Here is a 22,519-nt window from a genome sequence, read left to right as displayed (position 1 = left end):
ACAAATTTTGGGTAATTTGTTGAAATTTCCAACAAATAATTAAAGGGTTGCCCACCAATGGGAACAATATTTTTTTGTTGCTTAAATTCATGCAATTGGAGCTAAAAATAATTTTTCATAAAAATTTTGCACCGCTTGCCTCCTATAATTTCAGTGTTATATTGTCTATTGCCGGGTGTAGACCCAGTTATTGGAGTTGGCCACATTATCTTTATTTTATCAGATGTGTTGAGGACATGATTTTAAGTCCCTTACTGTTATATATATGACAGGTTCTCCTCCTGCTCTTGTTAGTGCAGCTTTCATCAGTGACTGCACAGATCTCCTGTCCATAAAATGGCTGCTGGTGGAGGAGCGTGTGACCAGATCTGTCCATCAGTCTCCTCCAATAGGAAAGCAGCTTTCTCATGTGAGGTTTTCCATTGGAGGAGACTGATGGACCAATCTGGTCACATGCTCCTCCACCAGCAGCCATTTTATGGATAGGAGAGCTGTTGAGTCTGTGATGGATGCTGCACTATCTAGATTGCTTCCAGTGATACAGTGGTAAAGAATTCCAATTTTGCCATCCTGAAGTGATAAACTATTACAGTATAGGGCCCAACTCTAGAGTGCTAGGTATTATCCTAATATAAACACACATTATTTTACTATAATGTGTTCTGAACAACTTCTCTTGCTCAACATTTTAATAGCTAGAAGATCGCTCTGCCAAGCAATGTGCCACTCAGGGAACTTGTAACAGTCCGGAAGACACAAAGACAGAGAAATCAGAACAAGAACAGTTACTAGAAGATAAGACTGCTACAGTTATGGAGCTTCGGACCCCTCTAGAGAATAATGAACTCAACTGGAAAGTGGAAAAGATGGAGATGTTAGAAAGGTTTGACAGTGAAAGAAAAGAGTGGGAATGCCAGTGGAAAATGATGCAGAGAAAAATAGAAGAGGTCAGTATTGTCCACAATGGAAAAACAAAACCAGTGCTCAAGACCCTGTGACCTTAGACTGAAACACCACAGGGTTAATAAAGTAGCAAGATTTGTTCACTAGATAGATAGATAGATAGATAGATAGATAGATAGATAGATAGATAGATAACTAGATATGGCATTGATGGATAGATAGATAGATAGATAGATAGATAGATAGATAGATAATAGATCTATAGAAAGATAGATACATAGATAGCTAGATAGATAGATAGATAGATAGATAGATAGATAGATAGATAATAGATCTATAGATAATAAATAGATAAATAGATAGATAGATGAACTATCTATCTATTTAACCCATATCTATCTATCCCATATATATCTATCTATCTATAGATCTATCTATCCATCAATCCATCTATCTCCTATCTATCTGTCTATATCTATCTGTCTATGTATATCTATCTATAGATCTATTATCTATCTATCTATATATCTCCTATCTATCTATAGATCTATCTATCCATCCATCTATCTATCTGTCTATATCTCTCTGTCTATATCTATCTGTCTATAGATCTATTATCTATCTATCTATCTATCTATCTATCTATCTATCCCTCTCCTATCTATAGATCTAACTATCTATCTAAGGGAGAATTGCAGTTACTGTAAGATTAACCCTGCTGTTCTGTTTAGATTTCACATACACTTGTACTGTTCCCGGTCATTTTTGACCGTCCTTATAAAATAATCATTTTTAGCTAATCTAAGTGGTTTTTTTAAACAGTTTTTGCACTATTATATTGCTTGTGAAGATGGTTGTTCAAATACCAGAAAAAAAAATAAATACAAAGCTTGTTTTATATTTTTTTTATATCCAAAAAAGAACATGGTATTTTTTCGATTTTTGTAAAAATTGATTATTTTTGCAGATAAAAACAAAATCTTGATCTAAATGTTAACTATAAGTAATAATATCAAACATTATGTAGATATACTTTTTTCAAAGGCAAAAAAAAAAAAAAAAAAAGCTTTTTTCTCTATAAAATGGCAAAAAACGTTGTTTTTTATACACTTATACTGTTCCCGGTCATTTTTGACCGGACCTAACAAAGTTGTGATTTGTACCTAATTCAAGTGTTATTTGATTACCTGTTGCATTGTTTTACTGTATGTGAACATGGTTTTCAATAATCAGATGAAAAATTCAATCAAAAACTTTTATTTTTTGAATCAAATAAATTAACATTTATGTACAGTGTAATACTGTACAACCAGCAAACACATGGAAAATCAGAAAATCATGATTTACAATATGAAATGTTGACAACTGAATGGAACTAGATCTATATGAACAGCAGGGTAAATAAAAACCAGTGAAATAAATTGCGCATAGCTATACTGGAAGCGAATCCGTCGGCTGTATCGCAACTTGAAAATGTTGGTATGTGTAAATCTGTTCTGCCCAAAAGTAGTCAGATACATTGATAAATAGTAGTAGATGCAATATATAGTTCAAAATGAGGTGATAGCACCTTTATTTTTGTCAAAAATTGTCTGGAGAGCTGAATAAAGGCCTATCGGTCATTTTTGACCGAACAGTACAAGTGTAAAAAAAATTGTACCAAATAAAGTAAACAAAAAAAAAAAAAAATTCCCACAGAGAGTACCCCCCTAATGACGAAAAGTCAGGGAGCCTCAAGTCTCAGAATCACACGCTGAATTTTTATAACATTATAGAATTTCAAAAACGGTCATTTTTGACCTAACAGAACAGCAGGGTTAAGTAGCAGTAGATGGTGAATTTTATTGCTGGGATAGTCCGACGGGTGCCTGCTCTGACACCTGATAATGTTGGAAAGACACAGACCGTCACGTAAACTACTGATCAGATAGCGTCACAATGGAATGTTGTCAACAGATTGCACAACTTTGATATCAGTCGGTTAGTAATAGTTGGCTGCAGCATTTTCTTTTACTAATTAACATTTATTAAAATTATAACAATATGATAGGACAGTTTTTGAGAACTTAGATAATAATCAGTTGCTTCAAGAGTAATTACATTTTCAGGATGATTTTCATACCTGTCTGGCGCTTTATTTGCCTGCACATTGGTGGGAATCCAGGTCCAAAGATCCACATTGATCGCTCAATAGACCCCCTAGACAGTGCTCAGCTCAGTAATTATGAAAGCACAGATCTTTCAGAGTACAGAGTAGAAAGCAGACTCTCCATACCCCAGTCTGTGTGTGCTCTGGCAGGAGCTGTGTGCTTGTGTCATCTAAGCTGCACACTGTTCAGAGGGTCTATTGAGTGACCCGTGAGGAACTCAGGACCCGGACCCCACTGATCTGCAGATTAAAGTGCCTGACAAACATGAAAAAACATCCTGAAAGTTTAGTTATCCTTTCATACTCTTTCATGGTCTTATATTAAATTCTAGTGTATACTTTTTGCAATTTTGCTTTTTTTCCAGCTGTATCAGGAAGTCAAATTAAGAAGGGAGAAGAACTCAAATGGCACCGAAGAAAGACTTGACGAAAAAATGCTGCCGTTCTCTATGCCGTTTTCACCAGCTGAACGTACTAAAACAATTTTAGAAAGACAGAATGATATGTTCAGCATGAAATCTGACAGAAGTGACAGAACGTGGCTTAATGACTATCCCCATAGCAAGATAGAGAAGGCCGATCTCAAGATACCCAGTCAAAATCATCATGTCTGCAGTGTTGAACCTGAAAAGAGCATTTCCCAAAGAATGTCCAAAACAGAAAACGACACCCTAAATGATGTAAGTGTGCGGAAATAGACTTGATCAGATTGAATATACAGTTGTGCTCAAAAGTTGACATACCCCAGCAGAATTTTTCCTCTCTTGGCCTTGGTTGTCATTATGATTTAAAAAAGAGAAAACACACTTGTTTGACAATAAATGGCTTCACCTAACCACTAACCATGAGTGGAGAAAAAGTTTTGGTGTTCATTCATATTCTCCGAAGAAATGCCAAGAAAGCCGGAGTATGTAAAATTTTGAGCACAACTGTAGTTGCAAATTCCAGCAGCCATTAACTGCAATCCAAATGATTTATTTTATCTGCAGGCATTAAAAGAGATTGCCAGGGTAAGCGAAGAACTGTGTAAATACCAGGAAGAAATCCGGACAAGAACCATTTGCAAAAAGTATGTATGAAAAATTCTCCGTCATGGTGGTTCTTTATAATTACAGTACTCACGCCTGTGACTGATTCAGCTATTTTTCTTCCACTGATATACAGTATAAGGCTACGGTCACACGATCAGTATTTGGTCAGTATTTCACATCAGTATTTGTAAGCCAAAACCAGGAGTGGGTGATAAATACAGAAGTGGAGCATATGTTTCTGTTATACTTTTCCTCTGATTGTTCCACTCCTGGTTTTGGCTTACAAATACTGATGTAAAATACTGACCAAATACTGCTAGTGTGACCATAGCCTTAGATTAGAAAGTGACCGCTTTATTTAATTATTTAAAAATATGATCTTTTTAAAATTTCTGTGCACATTCCACTACTTAAAGGAGTTTTCCAGTATCTGAAAACAATGTGAAGAACAAAAATAAAAGAAACTCTGCTGACCTCTACAATTTCCTGACAAATCAGTATAGGTGATTCAGCATTCCCTGCCAGTGAGAGGCTGAGCCGTGATGCCAGTTGGTATACTGCTTGACGATGAGCCAGTCACTAACTGTTCACAGTGACATGCTGTACACATTGGCATCATGGCTCAACACTGAGAGGTGATGTGACTAGTACAGGACTTCTAAGGCCACTGATTGGTTGAAGCAGTCACATGCTTGAGGTAGGGCAACAAAGACTGGCTGGGACCACAGGGGCATTTGTACTGAATTGTCAGCTAATTGAAGAGGCGTGTGGTGTTTTATTATGTTAACCCCTTTACCCCAACGGTAGTTTGCACGTTAATGACCGGGCCAATTTTTACAATTCTGACCACTGTCCCTTTATGAAGTTATAACTCTGGAACGCATCAACCAGGTGATTCTGTCCAGGTGATTCTGACATTGTTTTCTCGTGACATATTGCACTTTATGATAGTTGTAAAATTTCTTTGATATTATTTCCGTTTATTTGTGAAAAAAATGGAAATTTGGCGAAATTTTTGAAAATTTTGCAATTTTGAACTTTGAATTTTCATGCCCTTAAATCATAGAGATATGTTACACAAAATACTTTATAAGTAACATTTCCCACATGTCTACTTTACATCAGCACAATTTTGGAACCAAAAATTTTTTTTGTTAGGAGTTATAAGAGTTAAAAGTTGACCAGCGATTTCTCATTTTTACAACACCATTTCTTTTTTAGGGACCACATCACATTTGAAGTCACTTTGAAGGGTCTATATGATAGAAAATACCAAAAAGTGACACCATTCTAAAAACTGCACTCCTCAAGGTGCTCATAACCACATTTAAGAAGTTTATTAACCCTTCAGGTGCTTCACAGGAATTTTTGGAATGTTTAAAAAAAAAAGAACATTTGGGCGCACGGCAGGGCTCGGAAGGGAAGGAGCGCCATTTGACTTTTTGAATGAAAATTTGGCTCCAATCATTAGCAAACACCATGTCGCGTTTGGAGAGCCCCCGTGTGCCGAAACATTGGAGCTCCCCCACAAGTGACCCCATTTTGGAAACTAGACCCCCCAAGGAACTTATCCAGATGCATAGTGAGCACTTTAAACCCTCAGGTGCTTCACAAATTGATCCGTAAAAATGAAAAAGTGCTTTTTTTTCACAAAAAATTTCCTTTAGCCTCAATTTTTTCATTTTCACATGGGCAACAGGATAAAATGGACCCCCCCAGGAACTTATCTAGATGCATAGTGAGCACTTTAAACCCCCAGGTGCTTCACAGAAGTTTATAACGCAGAGCCGTGAAAATAAAAAATAATTTTTCTTTACTCAAAAATGATTTTTTAGCCCAGAATTTTTTATTTTCCCAAGGGTAACAGGAGAAATTGGACCCCAAATGTTGTTGTCCAGTTTGTCCTGAGTACACTGATACCCCATATGTGGGGGTAAACCACTGTTTGGGCGCATGGCAGAGCTCGGAAGGGAAGGAGCGCCATTTGACTTTTCAATGCAAAATTGGCTGGAATTGAGATAGGACTCCATGTCGCGTTTGGAGAGCACCTGATGTGCCTAAACAGTAGAAACTCCCCACCAGTGACAACCTTTTAGAAAGTAGACCAGCTAAGGAACTTATCTAGATGTGTGATAAGCACTTTGAACCCCCAAGTGCTTCACAGAAGTTTATAATGTAGAGCCGTAAAAATAAAAAAATCATATTTTTTTCACAAAAATGATCTTTTTGCCCCCAATTTTTTATTTTCCCAAGGGTAACAGGAGAAATTGGACCCCAAAAGTGTTTGTGTAATTTGTCCTGAGTACGTTGATACCCCATATGTGGGGGTAAACCACTGTTTGGGCGCATCGCAGAGCTCAGAAGGGAAGGAGCACCGTTTGACTTTTTCAACGCAGAATTGGCTAGAATTGAGATCAGATGCCATGTCCCCCACAAGTGACCCCATTTTGGAAACTAGACCACCTAAGGAACTGATCTAGATGTGTGGTGCATTTTGAACCCTGTTATGATCCCAATGGCTGAGGATCTCTGATATTCCGGCAAGAAAGCAAAAATACAAGTACTGCTCTAGGGAGGTGGAAACTGGGCTAACCGCATACCTGATCCTAACACAAACAACTAGAAGTAGCCGGTGAACGTGCCTACGTTGGTTCTAGACATCTCGAGCCAGCCGGAGAACTGACTACCCCTAGAGAGGAAAAATAAGACCTCACTTGCCTCTAGAGAAATTGAACCCCAAAGATATAGAAAGCCCCCAACAAATAATAACGGTGAGGCAAGAGGAAAGCACAAACGTAGAGATGAACTAGATTCAGCAAAGAGAGGCCCAATAGTCTAAATAGTAGAAAATAGATAGTGGACTATGCGGTTAGCAGCAAACCCTACAAAAACATCCACGCTGAACATTCAAGAACCCCCACACCGACTGACGATGTGGAGGGAGAATATCAGCCCCCTAGAGCTTCCAGCGAGTCAGAAAATCAAATGTAAAGCAAGCTGGACAAAAACACTGAATAATGCAAACAATCCAAATGTACAAAACAGACTTAGCTTTTCTTGCATGAGGCAGACTGAAAGGAATCCGGAGGAGACCATATAGGTCTGGATACAACGATGCCAGGCAAGAGACTGAGTCCAGAGGAGACTCAAATAGGGAACACCCGCTGCTTAACGACACAGCTGGAGCTCAGGCCTGCAACAAGACATGCCTAACACAATACCGTTAGTGACCACCAGAGGGAGCCCAGAAACACAGTTCACAACAGAACCCCCAATTGTTTCACAAAAGTTTATCATATAGAGCTGTAAAAATAAAAAAATATTTTTTTTTCCACAAAAATGATTTTTTAGCCCCCAGTTTTGTATTTTCTCAAGGGTAACAAGAGAAATTGGACCCCAAAAGCTGTTTTCCAGTTTGTCCTGAGTACGCTGATACCCCATATGTGGGAGAAAACTACTGTTTGGGCACATGTCGGGGCTCGGAAGGGAAGAAGTGGCATTTTGGAATGCAGACTTTGATGGAACGGTCTGCGGGCATCACATTGCGCTTCCAGAGCCTCTGTTTTACCTAAACAGTAGAAACCCCCCACAAGTGACCCCATATTAGAAACTAGACCCCCAAAGGATCTTATCTAGATGTGTTGTGAGAACTTTGAACCCCCAAGTGTTTCACTAAAGTTTATAATATAGAACTGTGAAAATAAAACCTTTTTTTTTCCACAAAAATTATTTTTTAGCCCCCAGTTTTGTATTTTCCCAAGGGTAACAGGAGAAATTGGACCCCAAAAGTTGTCCGATTTGTCCTGAGTACGCTTGTACCCCATATGTGGGAGAAAACTACTGTTTGGGCACACGTCGGGGCTCAGAAGGGAAGAAGTGGCATTTTGGAATGCAGACTTTGATGAACGGTGTGCGGGCATCACGTTGCATTTGCAGAGCCCCTCATGTGTTTAAATAGTGGAAACCCCCCAATTCTAACTACAACCCTAACCCCAACACACCCCTAAATCCAACCCTAACCACACCGCTAACCCCAACACGCCCCTAACCCTAATCCCAACCCCAACACACCTCTAGCCCCAACACACCCCTAACCCTAATCAGAACCCTAACCCTGACACACCCCTAACCCAACTGTAAACGTAATCCAAACCCTAATCCTAACTTTAGCCCTATCCCTAACTTTAGCCCCAACCCTAACCCTAACTTTCACCCCAACCCTAACCCAAATGGGGAAATGGAAATAAATAAATATTTTTTATTTTATTGTTTTTCCTTAACTAAGGCGGTGATAAAGGGGGTTTGATTTACTATTTATAGCGGGGTTTTATAGCGGATTTTTATGTTTGCCAGCTGTCACACACTAAAAGACATTTTTTATTGCAAAAAATAGTTTTTGTGTTACCACATTTTGAGAGCTATAATTTTTCCATATTTTGGTTCACAGAGTCATGTGAGGTCTTGTTTTTTGCGGGAGGAGTTGACGTTTTTATTGGTACCATTTTCGGGCACATGCCATTTTTTGATCACTTTTTATTCTGATTTTTGTGAGGCAGAATGAACAAAAACCAGCAATTCATGAATTTCTTTTGGCGTGGGGGATCCGTTTATACTGTTCCGCGTTTGGTAAAATTGATAAAGCAGTTTTATTCTTCGGGTTAGCACAATTACAGCAATACCTCATTTATATCATTTTTTTATGTTTTGGCGCTTTTATACAACAAAAACTTTTATATAAAAATAATTATTTTTGCATCGTTTTATTCTGAGGGCTATAACTTTTTTTTTTTTCGCTGATGATGATGTATGGTGGCTCGTTTTTTGCGGGACAAGATGATATTTTCAGCGGTACCATGGTTATTTATATCCGTCTTTTTGATCGCGTGTTATTCCACTTTTTCTTCAGCATATGATGATAAAGCATTGTTTTTTTCTTCTTTTTTTTTTTACGGTGTTCACTGAAGGGGTTAAATAGTGGGACAGTTTGATAGGACGGGTCGTTACGGACGCGGCAATACTAAATATGTGTACTTTTATTGTATTTTTTTTATTTACATAAAGAAATGTATTTATTGGAACAATATTTATTTATTTTTTCTTTTTTTATTTAGGACTTTTTATATATATTTTTACACAGTGTAATTTTTTTTAAACTTTTTTACATTGTCCCAGGGTGAGACCTCACTATATATCGCTGATCTGACACTTTGCAGAGCACTGTGTCAGATCAGCGATCTGACAGGCACTGCTGGAGGCTTGCTGGTGCCTGCTCTGAGCAGGCGTTCGCAAGCCACCTCCCTGCACTTCCAGGAAGGACCCCAGTGGCCATCTTGGGCCTGCCGAGAGGAGAACAGAAGAGACCCTTGGAACAAAGCAATCACATGCAGGGAAGCATGCAGGGAGCCCCTTCCCTGCACGATGGTTCCGTATGTCACGTGGCATACGGAACGCTGCGATCATGTTTGATCGCAGTGTTCGGGGGTTAATGTGCTGGGGGCACTCCTGGCACATAGTGCCGGATGTCAGCTGTGATAATCAGCTGACACCTGGCCGCGATCGGCCGCGCTCCCCCCGCAAGTGCGGCTGATCGCATATGATGCACTATCCCGTCGATGGTCATACGGGCCCAGGTCACCTTGACGGGATAGTATGTCTAACGTCAGAAAGGGGTTAAACATTTAGTGGCACTTTTTATATAATTTTTAGAACCTTTAAACCGTGACTGGCGTCAGTATCAGGCAACCCAGGGCAAATGCCAGGTACTATTTTTTTACTCTTACCAATCTGATGGTGAAGTAGACAGGGATCCTTCCTAAAATTATAATAAAAGAGCAGAAAAAAAAAGAGAGATCAAGTACCCCAATCTGCTACATCATCTAACATTTTTTTATGAGTTTGTGAATACCAGATTACTTCCTGTCTAAGATAGCGCAAGAGAAGGTTAGCCAAAAATGGAGTGCTTTTAGAAAAGCTATTCCTAGTATAGGCACTGAGATCCATTTTATAGTTAACAGTCCCTTTTCGAAGCTTTAATGGAATGGAACATATGTTTGTGCAAGCCTAATGGATCATATGGAATGAGCTAGTCCAGATGGGACCACCCCTGCAAATCTAAAAGAGTAGGATGTTGTCATGTGTCATCAAACTGTAACCTATAGCAAAAATGAATTTCAAATTAAATTTCTATGGTTAGAAAACTTCATGAAGACCCTTTTACCAAGCACTGATGTGCTGAAATGTTGAAGTGTATTTTAAATGCTTTTAGGTTCTAGAGTTTGTACGATTCGATTCGCAGGACTTGGTACATTGGCCAGGTCAGTGGCCGCTGAGGACCTCTTACTTGACAGCATACACAGCCTGGTGAGATGTCGTTGGTGTGGCGTGACGCACATGTGTTGTCACACTAGGTGGATTAATCAAAAGAAGGGCCGCAGATGCTGGGAGATAAGAGGTAGTTCTCAGGGCTCCTGTCCAGCATCCATAGAACGTGGCCATTAGAACAGGTCCTGCAAATCGATTGGCACCAACTCTCGATGGAACTATTGTGCAGATAAATAATAAGTATTGCACAAATCATTTCTGCTTTTGAAACAATGGTTTATCTCCAAAATGCTGAAGAAATGCTCTCAAGAATTATGTTTTTGGCCTCACCAGTAATCACACTTCCCACGAGGCTTTAGTAATGTTTCCAAGTCTTTTTTTTTTATCCCTGAGCTTTACTTGAAGCATTAAATATTGGAATAGATTCAGTTGAGTTAAGAAATAGGTCTTTATATAAAACAATATAATTTTATCCTGACAAGATTAATGTCTTTTTGACACAAGTAGAAACATTACTACTTCCCTTCCTCACCACCATAGAAGAAACTAGAATGCACAGTATTGGGGTCTTGGTATGTTTTTTTATTATGAGCTTATGGTCAGTTTTACAGCAGACAACTTTTTACTAACAAGTAATAAATTCCCATGAGTGGGGAGACAGAATAGGTTTTTTGAAAAATTATATGTATTGGCTTGAGGCAGATGCTCATTAGAAATCATTAGAAGTCTCAGTAACAACTGACTTTGTTGTGTATAGGTACAATATTTCATTTAAGGGAAATTGAGATATATAAGTCTAAAGAAGTTGGTGCTAATATCTGCTATTGCGCAAAACCAATCAACAATCATCCACCTGGAAAGGAAATGTAGATTTCTCTTTAAGCATTGTTTTTGCCTTTTGATTATTTTCTATGGTGGCATAAACAGCTTAATGACCACTTTTAGCCCAGAAACTCAACTCATTGTGCAAGTTGTTTTATAGAGCAATGGCATGATTGGCTAACATATACACCTGGCACCACTTAAAGGGAATCTGTCACCAGGTTTTTGCTACCTCACCTGAAGCAGCCTGATGTAAGCAAAGAGAGACAGAATCCAACGATATATCACTTAGTTTACTGGGTCTATAGACAGTGAGATGCTTATCACAGGAGGGGCGGAGTCAGACTACCAGGCACGCGCTTGTGTCACAGCAATGAAAATCTGGTGCTAAAACAATCATTGCAACTAAACAAAAGCACGGAGCTTGACAACAGAGGAATTGCTAAAATCTGTGTTTTAACGCCTACATCATGCTGCCTTCAGACTACACAGCAAAAACCTGCTGACAGATTCCCTTTAAATCTAGAAAAAAAATAATGAACTACTTAAATTTCTGTCTGGCAGATATTTATGCCATTATGTAATTATAATTGTTTGCATATGTTTTATGCCGATGGTCAAAAGAACAGTTTGGGTGGATGGAATTAGAGTAACTGCTGGAGCTTATAGATATGGTTCCCACAGCAGGGACCTCATCTCGTTATTTATTTGAAGTAAGGAGGCTTGTTGCTTGCATTTGGGAATGGAGGATTGGCTGCACGTGGGGTTCTCTCCATTCATTTTTAAGGGAACCACAAAATTTGTTGACACACTCAGAAATTTTTGCACTTCCCATGAAAAAAAAATTGTAAAGATCAACATTTAGACAGCCACTCATCCATTCCTAGCTGCACATGATAGGAAACCTACTCTAGAAAAAGAGACAGAACGCAGCTGGGGACCTGCTTCTATTGGACTTTTGTGAAATGTCCTGTCGACATGCCGTACATTTTCCAGACGTGACACCTTTAGGGTATGTGTCCACGTTCAGGATTGCATCAGGATTTGGTCAGGATTTTTCATCAGTATTTGTAAGCCAAAACCAGGAGTGGGTGATAAATCCAGAAGTGGTGCATATGTTTCTATTATACTTTTCCTCTAATTGTTCCACTCCTGGTTTTGGCTTACAAATACTGATGGAGAATCCTGACCAAATCCTGATGCAATCCTGAACGTGGACACATACCCTCACATTGATCACATGGAAATGCTTGAGTTATGGCTGATCTTCATTTACTTGCTGAACACTTTGTCAGCTTTTCATATTAAATTATAATTATTATGGTAGGGTGTTCTTCGGATTGGGTCACACATTAAAAATTGTGATGTTAATTCTATAAATTTGTTTTGCACAGAGCTGTGTCAGATTCAGGAGTTGGAGAATCCAAGAAAAATCTTCATGTGAAAAGACCCAGAAATCATTCACCATTTCCCAAAGTGTCTACAAGCAAGCTAAAGGACTCTGTCATGAGCAGCAAAAACATATCAACTTTCACTACTGACCCACAACAGCAAGAAAAAGATAGTTGGCCCTTGGAGACTCAAGATGCAGCTTTTCCTTCCTTAAATTTTTCATGGCCTTTGTCCAACTCTCTGTTTCATGACAAAATTCCTTTGATAAATGAAAAACAGGTTCCTATCGCAAGCAAAAAAGTCTCTACCGACATTGAATCAAACAATAACGATGGAGAGCTTTGCCACCTGGAATGGTTATGTGGTATCGGACGGCTTGAAGATGGAGATTTTGCTGAGTCTTTGTTTAATAGTTTTACAGATATTAATCACTTTACTCCAGAAATGAACAAACAAAATCTTTCGGTGTCACAGAATCACTTTTTCAACTCTGATAGTTTATATCCTGAAGTGATCATGTTAGGACATTCCGCCGTAGGCTCTCCTTATAGCTATGGGAATACGATAAAGAATGGAAAATTAGCTGCAAAGATTGATGAGTTTAACAGAGTAGTATTTAAAGCTGGAAAAGGAAATGCAGTTAGCCATGATGACATGTCAATGGATATGGCAGTGGATATTGATGAAGAATATTTGAGTCCCCCGGTGTCCCAGCATTTAACTACTGGAAAAACTATTACCAAGCCACTTACTGTAACCGAGATAAGGGAACCACCTTGTACAATTAGCACATCCTATAATGGTGGCAAAGTGGAGAAACCTACAGCTCAACAATGTCAGCAGGCAAATGGTCCTCTTATTACGAGTAGCTGCAAGAACACGCTACAAAAACACAACTGGAAAGGTATCAATTTGTCAGGACGGCCACGGTCAGCAGACTCTAGATCCAACTATGGGGTTGTGGAAAAGCTTCTAAAAAGCTATGAGACCAACGTGGCTGCTCCTGTTTGTCATTCTAAGCCGTCAATTAGCACATGGACACAGTCAGACTTCTTGCTGGCCGATAACAGCGCTGACACTCTGACTCAATGTTTGGAGATGTTTCATCTTGAACAAACTGCAAAGGTTGACATTCACTGGTATCCACATCAAGACTCCTCAAACCCAAAGCTGCCCGAGGTGAGAATACAGTTTGATTGCTACAACTTATTATGCTATTTTAGCTGGCTATCTATCAGGTATCTGATAACATACAAAATGATACAAGATCTGTTCTTTACTCAATGTCAACCTGTTACGTATGCCTAAAAAATTAATTTTATTAACTTGTCAAAATCCCAGTGTTTCCATGAATCTTTTCTTGTTTTTGCTTTTTTCATTTTGTTTTACTGCTGCAGAGGTATGCCCTGTTTTCCTTTTGGTGCCCTGTATACTAATTCCTGGCTTGTGATCCAAGTAGGCATGTCAGAAAAGTTTTCCTCCGGAGCGTGTAGTCCTTTCTAAGATGTTGCCCAGTCACCATTCCACAGCATCTGAAATTGTTTGAACAGAGTAATCTCGCAAGATTTCATTGTTCTCAATGTTACTTGCATGGTTGGAACAGGAGATCTCACAAGATCACCCTGTTCGACCAGTTTCATATGTTGCTGAGCAATGATTGGGAAGTGTCATAGAGAGGGGAAGACTACCTGCCCTAAGAGAAAACTCTTCTGATGTGCCCTCTTATACCAAAGGCCAGAAATTAGTATACTGGATGCCAAAAGCAAAAAAAGGCATATTTCTGAAAAAGAGGGACAAAATGGAAACCGGCATAAGATTCAGGGGAGCATGGAGATTTTGGCAAGGCAAAAAACAAATTTTTTGGAACACATGACAGGTCTTTTTTAAAGAGGCACTCTTATTTCTTTATCTCTACAACCATCCCACTTGATTGCTTATGACATTCTGCACTTCTCTCACATACAGTATACTTCAATGCACTTCAAAGTGTTTTTGTCTTCAGGCGTCATCTTGAATTTCAGATTTCACTGATTTTAGGCAGAAAATAAAATATATTGTCATTTTTTACATTTTAAAACATTTACATTTTAAAAATTGCAAAAAGGAAGGATGGCTGATGAAAAAGTTTGGGCACCTGGAGATTTAAGTGCTCAGATAACTTAGATCAAGGTTTTAGACCTTACTTAGCTTGTTAGGGTTATGGCTTGTTCACTATCGTCGTTAGGAAAGGCCAGGTGATGCAAATTTCCCAGTTTATAAAACCCCAGCCTTCTTTAACCGTGTGCCAAAAAACAGCAGCTATGGGTTCTTCTAAGCAGCCGCCTAGCACTCTGAAAATAAAAACGGTGGAGGCCCACAGAGCGTTTTCAAGTTGCTCTTTCCTCATTACGAAATGTAATTAAGAAATGGCAGTTAACAGGAACAGTGGCGATCAGGAAAAGGCCTGGAAGACCAAGCAAAATTTAAATGAGAGGTGCTCGTAGGATTGCTAGGAAGGCATATCAGTACCCCCGCTTGACTGCAAAAGACATTCAGAAAGATTTAGCAGACTCTAGAGTTGTGGTACATTGTTCTACTGTTAAGAGACACCTGCACAAATATGGCCTTCATGGAAGAGTCATCAGAAGAAAACCTCTCCTGTGTCCTCACCATAAAATTCAGCATCAGAAGTATGCAAACGAACATCTAAACAAGCCTGATGCATTTTGGAAACAAGCCTTGTGGACCAATGAGGTTAAAATAGAACTCATTGGACACATTGATCAAGGGTACAGAATTTCAGGAAAAGAACATCTTGCCAACCATTAAGCATGGGGGTGGATCAATCATGCTTTCAGGTTCTGTTGCAGCCAATGACATGGGGAACATTTCAAGGGTAGAGGGAAGAATGGATTCAATGAGATATCAACAAATTCTTGATTCACACATAACACCTTGTGTAAAAAAGCTGATATTGAAAAGACGATGGCTTCTCCAAATGAATAACGATTCTAATCACACTTCAAAATCCACAATAGACTACCTGAAAAGGGGCAAGTTGAAGGGTTTACAATGGCCTTCACAGTCCCCTGATCTGGACATCATTGAAAATCTGTGGCTAGACCTCAAAATAGTAGTGCATGCAAGACGACCCAGGAATCTCACTGAACTGAAGGAATCAATGAAAATCCCTCAAACAAGAATTTAAAAACTCTTGGCTGGCTACCAAAAGCGTTTACAAGCTGGGATAGTTTCAAAAGAGGGTGCTACTAGGAATTAACCATTCAGGGTGCACAAACCTTTGCATTAGCCCATTTTTCTTTTAGTATGTAAATGTAAAAAATGACAATATTTTTTGTGCCTAAAATACAAAGAAAATGTGTCACCTTTAACTTCAGGCCTTTTAGATAACATGTAATCTTCAACTTGCTTGACATCCCCTCACACAGTCTGATGCCCCTATATTCCACTACATAGTATGATGGTCCTGCAGCTTCCCAATTCAATTTGATGGACCCCCACAGCCCCCATACACAGTATGATGCCCTCACACACAATAAGATGTCTCACAGCCCCCAACACAGTATGATAGCCCCACCAGAGTGTAATGTTCCCCAGGGTTTCTGCACACAGTATACTCCCCACACAATATGATACCCCCCAGCATAATCTCCCATGGCTCCCCTATGCACAATATGATCCCCCACACAGTATGATTGTCCAAGAGTCCCCCACTCCATATAATGACTCCACAGTTCTCCACACAGTGTGATGGTTCCACTGCTCCATACACTGTATGATGGGCCCTACAGCCCTCCCTCCTCTACACATACAGTATAAGGGTCCTCACAGCCCTCCACACAGTGTGATGGTCTCACAGTACATTTGCCCCACACACAGTATGATTCCCACACACACACACACAGTATGATTCACACACACACACACACACACACACAGTATGATTCCCACACACACACACACACACACACACACACACACACAATATGAAGCTCCCTTCTCACACACACACATACAGTTGGTTGTACTGTGAACTTTTAGGAGCAGTTTCTTATAATTCATAATCCCCTCGTAATGGTCGTCTCAGGTGCTACCTACTCTGCTCACCCCTAGTATTCTTTTTACCTGAATTTGTCAATTAGTTGCCATGTTGGATTCTGAGTTCCTCGTCAAACGCTCAAAAAATGCTGTGACAGGCGCTGCTCAGACGCTCATAAATGGGCTCATAAACTGTATGAAGCCTATTGACTGTACTATGCTCATGCGTGCTGATCAGCTTGCTTTTCTGAGCTGTCAGCGGGAGTCTCATGAGCTGGAACCCCACTCATCTGCAGGACATGAAAGTTGGGGAAAAAGATATACTGTATATTAAGAAAAAATGTATAGAAATGTTATAGGGCTGACAACTGTCCTGCCCAGTTGCTTTCCTATGATCTGGTTTGCTGACATTATTTGGCTCGGCGTCCTTCCAGAAGCACGCACACTTGACCACTGCCCACTATTTACAGCTGCTGTACATTAAGCATTGATTTCTCACCTAGGTATCAAGAACATCTGCAAGTGAGAAGGGATTTTCACGTCCTGCACGACCAGCAAATCGACGTCCACCTTCTAGATGGGCTTCAGCAAGATCTCCCTCAATGCCGGCACCTATCAGGAGAGCAACCCACTAGTGTCCATACTATTGCTAACAATCCACATTACACGTGATATAGTGACTTTCGTTGTATACAGGGGATTAAAAAGTGGAACTTTTGAAATGAAGAAATGTCCTTGGCACTTTTCATGGTGGATCATATTATGGGATGTGCCTATTGGGCGGTAACAGAAGGCAGCTGTGTCACAGGAAATTAGGACACTGGAAATAAAAGCATATTTATGGCATATTTGTTAAAAGAGCCACCATGTCTATGTATCATGAAATTGTCCCAAACGGGAACGTTTGATGTTACCATTTGCTCCTTTAACATGATGTGCCTCTGGAAGCTACGATAGTGTGCTAGGTATCTTATACTGCCATGTCGTCAGTACTTCAGTGTTTATGACTAGCAGAAACATATTTCTGTACTTTTTACATGTCATTGTTCCTTATGTATATTTTATGTTGCCGTTTATTATGGGATGTTCAGTGGACTTTTGTACAGTTCCATTTAGTTAAACGCATCAGTTCTTATATGCATGTAACATGATCATAATGCATGTTTCTAAATACAGGCCATACTGCGTTTAGAAATTGCTGACGTGATGTACACATACATACCACGGATCACACACTTATTATTTCATCTAGCCATCCTTTATGTGTAAAAATATCCACTATGTATTCTCCATTTACTATTAGCCTGAATATATGCTTTCTACTGTATAGATCATCATACATATACTCGCTCTGGTTATAAAAGGCATGTATCTCTGTTGATATACTTGCTGTATGATCTTATGTTCTTCTGATGGGAGGTCCCCTATGAATATAGAGGAATTCCAATATATATATATATATATATATATATATATATATATATATATATATATATCCTAATATGCTTTTTAGTAGCTAATATCCAGTTTTCAGCCTGAATGGAAAGGAGATATTTTGATAGGCTGGATGATAATATTTATTAAAAAAAAATCTGGAAAATGCACACAGGTTTATCATTGTGCTGTACCGGAGTGGCTGATTCTGTTAAATCGCTTGTTTTTTTATAATGATGGCTTTTTATGTGCGAGCCATTCCAAAAATGTATTTATCTCATTACATAGGACCATTACATATTGATTGCCGAACTGTAGTGTCTTAGTAGTCCTAGTTCTATTGTGTGGATCAATGGTTTTCTGGTGAAATTGCAGATTTGAAGATTTCATGATGATCGCGAGATTCTTGATATCAAGTTTCTATCAAAGTGTTTTTATGTACAGTAGACGGAAGGAAGGACTAGTTCTTACGTTAGCAGCTTCAATACCCTGTTAGCATGTCTCTTTCAGCCAATGGTGAACTATGTTGACTGATATATTAGAAGTACAGTTATAAACTTAGCCTGTATTTTGGCATCCGCTTACATACACAAATATTGCATCAGTAGCTGAAAAGAATATGATACTTTGGTGCCAGAGATCCTACTATGCACCTACAAATATGTATTTATCATCTCCAGTTACTGATCATAAATCACATTTACGCTTCGGCTAAGGCAGCATCTTACTGATACCGTCAGACCGTAATTTCTATCTAGATTTCCTTTTAGTTACAGTACAAACTGATATTTTTTATTTGTAACAACTGGCACCAAAGGTTTAAAAAAAGACAAAAATCATTTTAAGCCTTTCAATTTTAGATTGAATATATTTTTAGTTGTTACATTTTATAATCAATATATATATAAAACTTGGTGTTACCCCTTTTGACATGGAATTTTAAAGAGTATATTTCACAAACCTAGGGCCGCCCCAGATTGGTGATTCTTCGCAATAGCACACTGTGTACATAATTATAGAGAATAACTATGAGTGTGTAGAATTTTTATGTAATTACATGAAAAACGTAAATGTTCACATCTCAATTGTTTTTTTTAATCTGTTAAAGTGGGAATAATAACTAAGCAACTCAAAAGTACAAAAATGCATTTCTGACATTTAAAAAAAATATTGTTGACCATTTAGTCACCGCTCTTTTCAATAGCAGTCAAAACCCTTCCATCCATGAAGTCTGAACTGCTGATGATCAACTCTTTGGGCAGCACCAACCACAGCCTCCCAAACACAGTGTCCAGAGAGTTGGACTGTTTTCTTTACCATTAATATATCATTTAAGAAGGGCCCACAAGTTCTCAATAGGGTATAGATCAGGTGAGGAAGACGGCCATGTAATTATTTTTTCATCTTTAAGGCCTTAACTTGCTAGTCAAGCAGTGAAGTACTTCAGTGCATGAGATGGAGCACTGTCCTGCATAAAAATTAAGGTTTTTATGAAATATACAGACTTTTTTGCAGTAGGTTTGGGAGTTGATTTTGAGTCTACCTCCAACCCAAAAAAGCTCAGCTAATTTATCTTTAATAATATCAACCCATAGTATTTCCACACCTCCACCATGCTGGCGGCTGAGTCGAAGTGGAGGTTTGTGCCCATTACTAATCGAGCCATGGGGGCTCATCCATCTGATCTGTCAAGCATCACTTTCACCTCATCAGTCCATCAAACATTTGAAAAATTTGTCTTCAGATATTTCTTGGCCCCGTCTTGACGTTTCAATTTCTATGTCTTGTTTACTCAAGGTTGGGTTTCACCCTTCCTTACCTTGTCTGTGAGGATTGAGCACCATTTTCTTCTGTATGACAGCACTGGAGGATAATGAGTTTCTGGACCCTTCACATTTGATTCTTCTCAAATCATTGACAGTTTATGTGCATTTTGTTTCTCAACACGTTTTGCGACCCTGATGACTATTTGCAAAAAAACATTTGATGGTTCTGTGATTACTCTCCAATACTTTAGCATTTTCAAGAGTGCTGCATTACTTTATAAGACTTGTAACAGTTTTACATTTGTCAGAGTCAGTTAAATCTCTTTTTTGGCCTTTTACACATGAGGAAAACAAGCTGCCTAATAATTCTGCACATCTTGATAAAGGGTATTGTTCTCATTAGGCCACATCCTCCTTACACAAACGCACATCACCTAATATGCTTCATCCAATAAGCATTCAAATTTATACAGCTTGGAGTTGGAAAATAGGTATAAATACGATGATGTAGTCAAAATACTCACTTGCCTAATTGTTTTGCACATAGTTTATTAACAAAAGTAGTCTGAAGGGTCTTCAGACCCAAATTTAATTTAAAATGGTGGGGATATTGAACTGGGTTATGGGATCCCGGGATGCAGAGTGGGATCCCACAATCATCTACAGCCCACCTCACAGTACATTTCACTCACTACTGATCAAATGGTGTTACTGTTCAGTAACCACTGTAGGATGTCCTAGTGCAAACAGCAATATTGCACGATAACATACAAGATCTCTTGGTTTTTCAAAGAGGAGGACCACAAAGGGTTGTTGGACCCAGCTCTGTTGAATTCCTCAGAAGTTCGAAGCTAGCCTTTGTTATTTGGGACACTTGTAACGTTTTTATTAGCAGGTGTTATTTAGAAGAATCCCCAGATTGAGGCTAAATAAAAAGAGCAGCCACAGACTGGCGAGTGCGCTTTCATTTTTTCCCCAATAAAATAACCCTTCTGGAGCATTTTTTTTAGAACTTTGAATTTCATTCTTTTGTTATTCCCTCTAAAAATGTCTGAACAAATTCACAGTTGAGTATTGCCATTCCCCTTTTCTATAAAGTCTGTCCCTGTACAGTCTGACACTGTATAATCAGCACTGACAGTGTCAAAGTATATATGAATACATCTTGTTGACTTAAGGAATGGTAAGTTGTTAAAGAGGCTGTCCAACCATGTTGAAAACTGGGCATGGATGTATAAAAAATAACAAAGTGAGCCATACTTACCTGATGTCATCTTCACAGATCGAGCGCCTGCCGCTTTGTTGGCTGTTTTTCTGATGATGTGCTGTTATAATCACCTGACCACTGCATTCCAGTGAGAGAACAACAGTTACATCATCACTTCCGATGCAGCTGCAGGCCACCGGTGCAGCCACAGACCACCAGAGCAGCCTGCACTGGATCCATGTGGCTTATCGCAGGTGAATTTTGCTCAGGTTGTTATTTTCATTTTTTATATGCCCAAAATAAAGGGTTTTTTTCTTAGCTTGAATAACCCCTTTAATTTATTTATACATTTAATTAAAGGACATATTACAAGTAATATTGTTATTTTATGGGGAATAAAAGTATTTATCTATTGATGTCAGAAGAAATATAAAGTGATATATTAAAAGATATAAGAAACATTTAAAAGCCGTTATAATTATGAGAAAATGACTAATGAGAAGTAAAGTTGAATTCACGTTCTCAAATTGTACTCCTGTCAAGCACATCACAGTTGATCCTATATTAAGTAGACTTGAGTAGCATTTTGTGTTTAGGCCTTATGTTCATGTGGTCAAACTAGAAAAGAGTACAAATAAAGAAAAATCAAAATTGGAAGAGAAGGAAGCCATGTTTTAGAAATTGCAACACACTAAATAATTGTTGCTATTTTATGGCTCCCCTCCTAATTCCCATTACTTATACATCCACAATATAGTGATGCCCTTTTATATAAAAATACCCTTGATAAAAGTTCTGTAGATCTCTTAAAAACACACAACATGTCTAAAGTTTTTGTTCTAGCTTTTGGAGATTGGTTTCTCCCATGAATGTTTTCCAGAAGCATTGAGCATCTCCCCTCTAGGTTTTATTCCAGAGTTTTAGATGTTGCTTCTGCACCACATTATTCACTGAATTTATTTATTACTTTCTATGTAAAATATGGGTGGTTGAATTGTAAAATCCCAAAGCTTTGGTGCCTTTAATTCTATGTGATACGCATTGAGTTTTTTATGGCTGTATGAATAAAGTGATCTTTAAAACAATAAAACATCGATGTCTGCTGATAGTGGGGAGTGATCCTTCAAGCACTTTTTCAAATCTTATTGGCTATTTGTAGAATTGATTTAGATTGTGGTAATAAATTGGATTCAATAATTTGCATCCTCATTCATTTTTTTGTATTACAGCTAAATCTAATGACTCAAAGTTTATATTTTTTCTGATTGTAGCATTTCACGTTTTCAGTTTTTTCCACCTGATCTGTTTTTACATTTTATTTTTACATAGAGTTGCAGACTTATAATATATCAGAGGGGCAGTACTAAACCTCCCTGGGTCCAGCTCTACCTTTCCACCCACTGCTCCAGCCTTTGTTGATAGGCTACAGCAGTGACATCAGTGACAGAGCAATGTG

At 38.6% G+C, this 22,519-nt stretch overlaps 1 protein-coding gene across 1 annotated transcript in view; it reads left to right on the top strand.

Moving 5' to 3' along the window:
* MTCL3 (MTCL family member 3) overlaps window positions 1-22,169 on the top strand; it is a 132,596-nt gene extending 110,427 nt beyond the window's left edge. The window contains exons 3-7 of the mRNA XM_077289415.1: window positions 696-947; window positions 3,418-3,732; window positions 4,042-4,121; window positions 12,621-13,797; window positions 17,160-22,169. Of these exons, the coding sequence (XP_077145530.1) occupies window positions 696-947; window positions 3,418-3,732; window positions 4,042-4,121; window positions 12,621-13,797; window positions 17,160-17,291 (1,956 nt within the window). The 3' untranslated portion in view covers window positions 17,292-22,169. The remainder of the gene's footprint in view (window positions 1-695; window positions 948-3,417; window positions 3,733-4,041; window positions 4,122-12,620; window positions 13,798-17,159) is intronic.
* Window positions 22,170-22,519: the final 350 nt, after the last annotated feature.

Source organism: Ranitomeya variabilis, chromosome 2, assembly GCF_051348905.1.
Source record: "Ranitomeya variabilis isolate aRanVar5 chromosome 2, aRanVar5.hap1, whole genome shotgun sequence".
NCBI classification, from domain to species: Eukaryota; Metazoa; Chordata; class Amphibia; order Anura; family Dendrobatidae; genus Ranitomeya; species Ranitomeya variabilis.
Note: the sequence above shows the minus strand (reverse complement) of the source record. Positions and strands in the feature narration are given on the sequence as shown.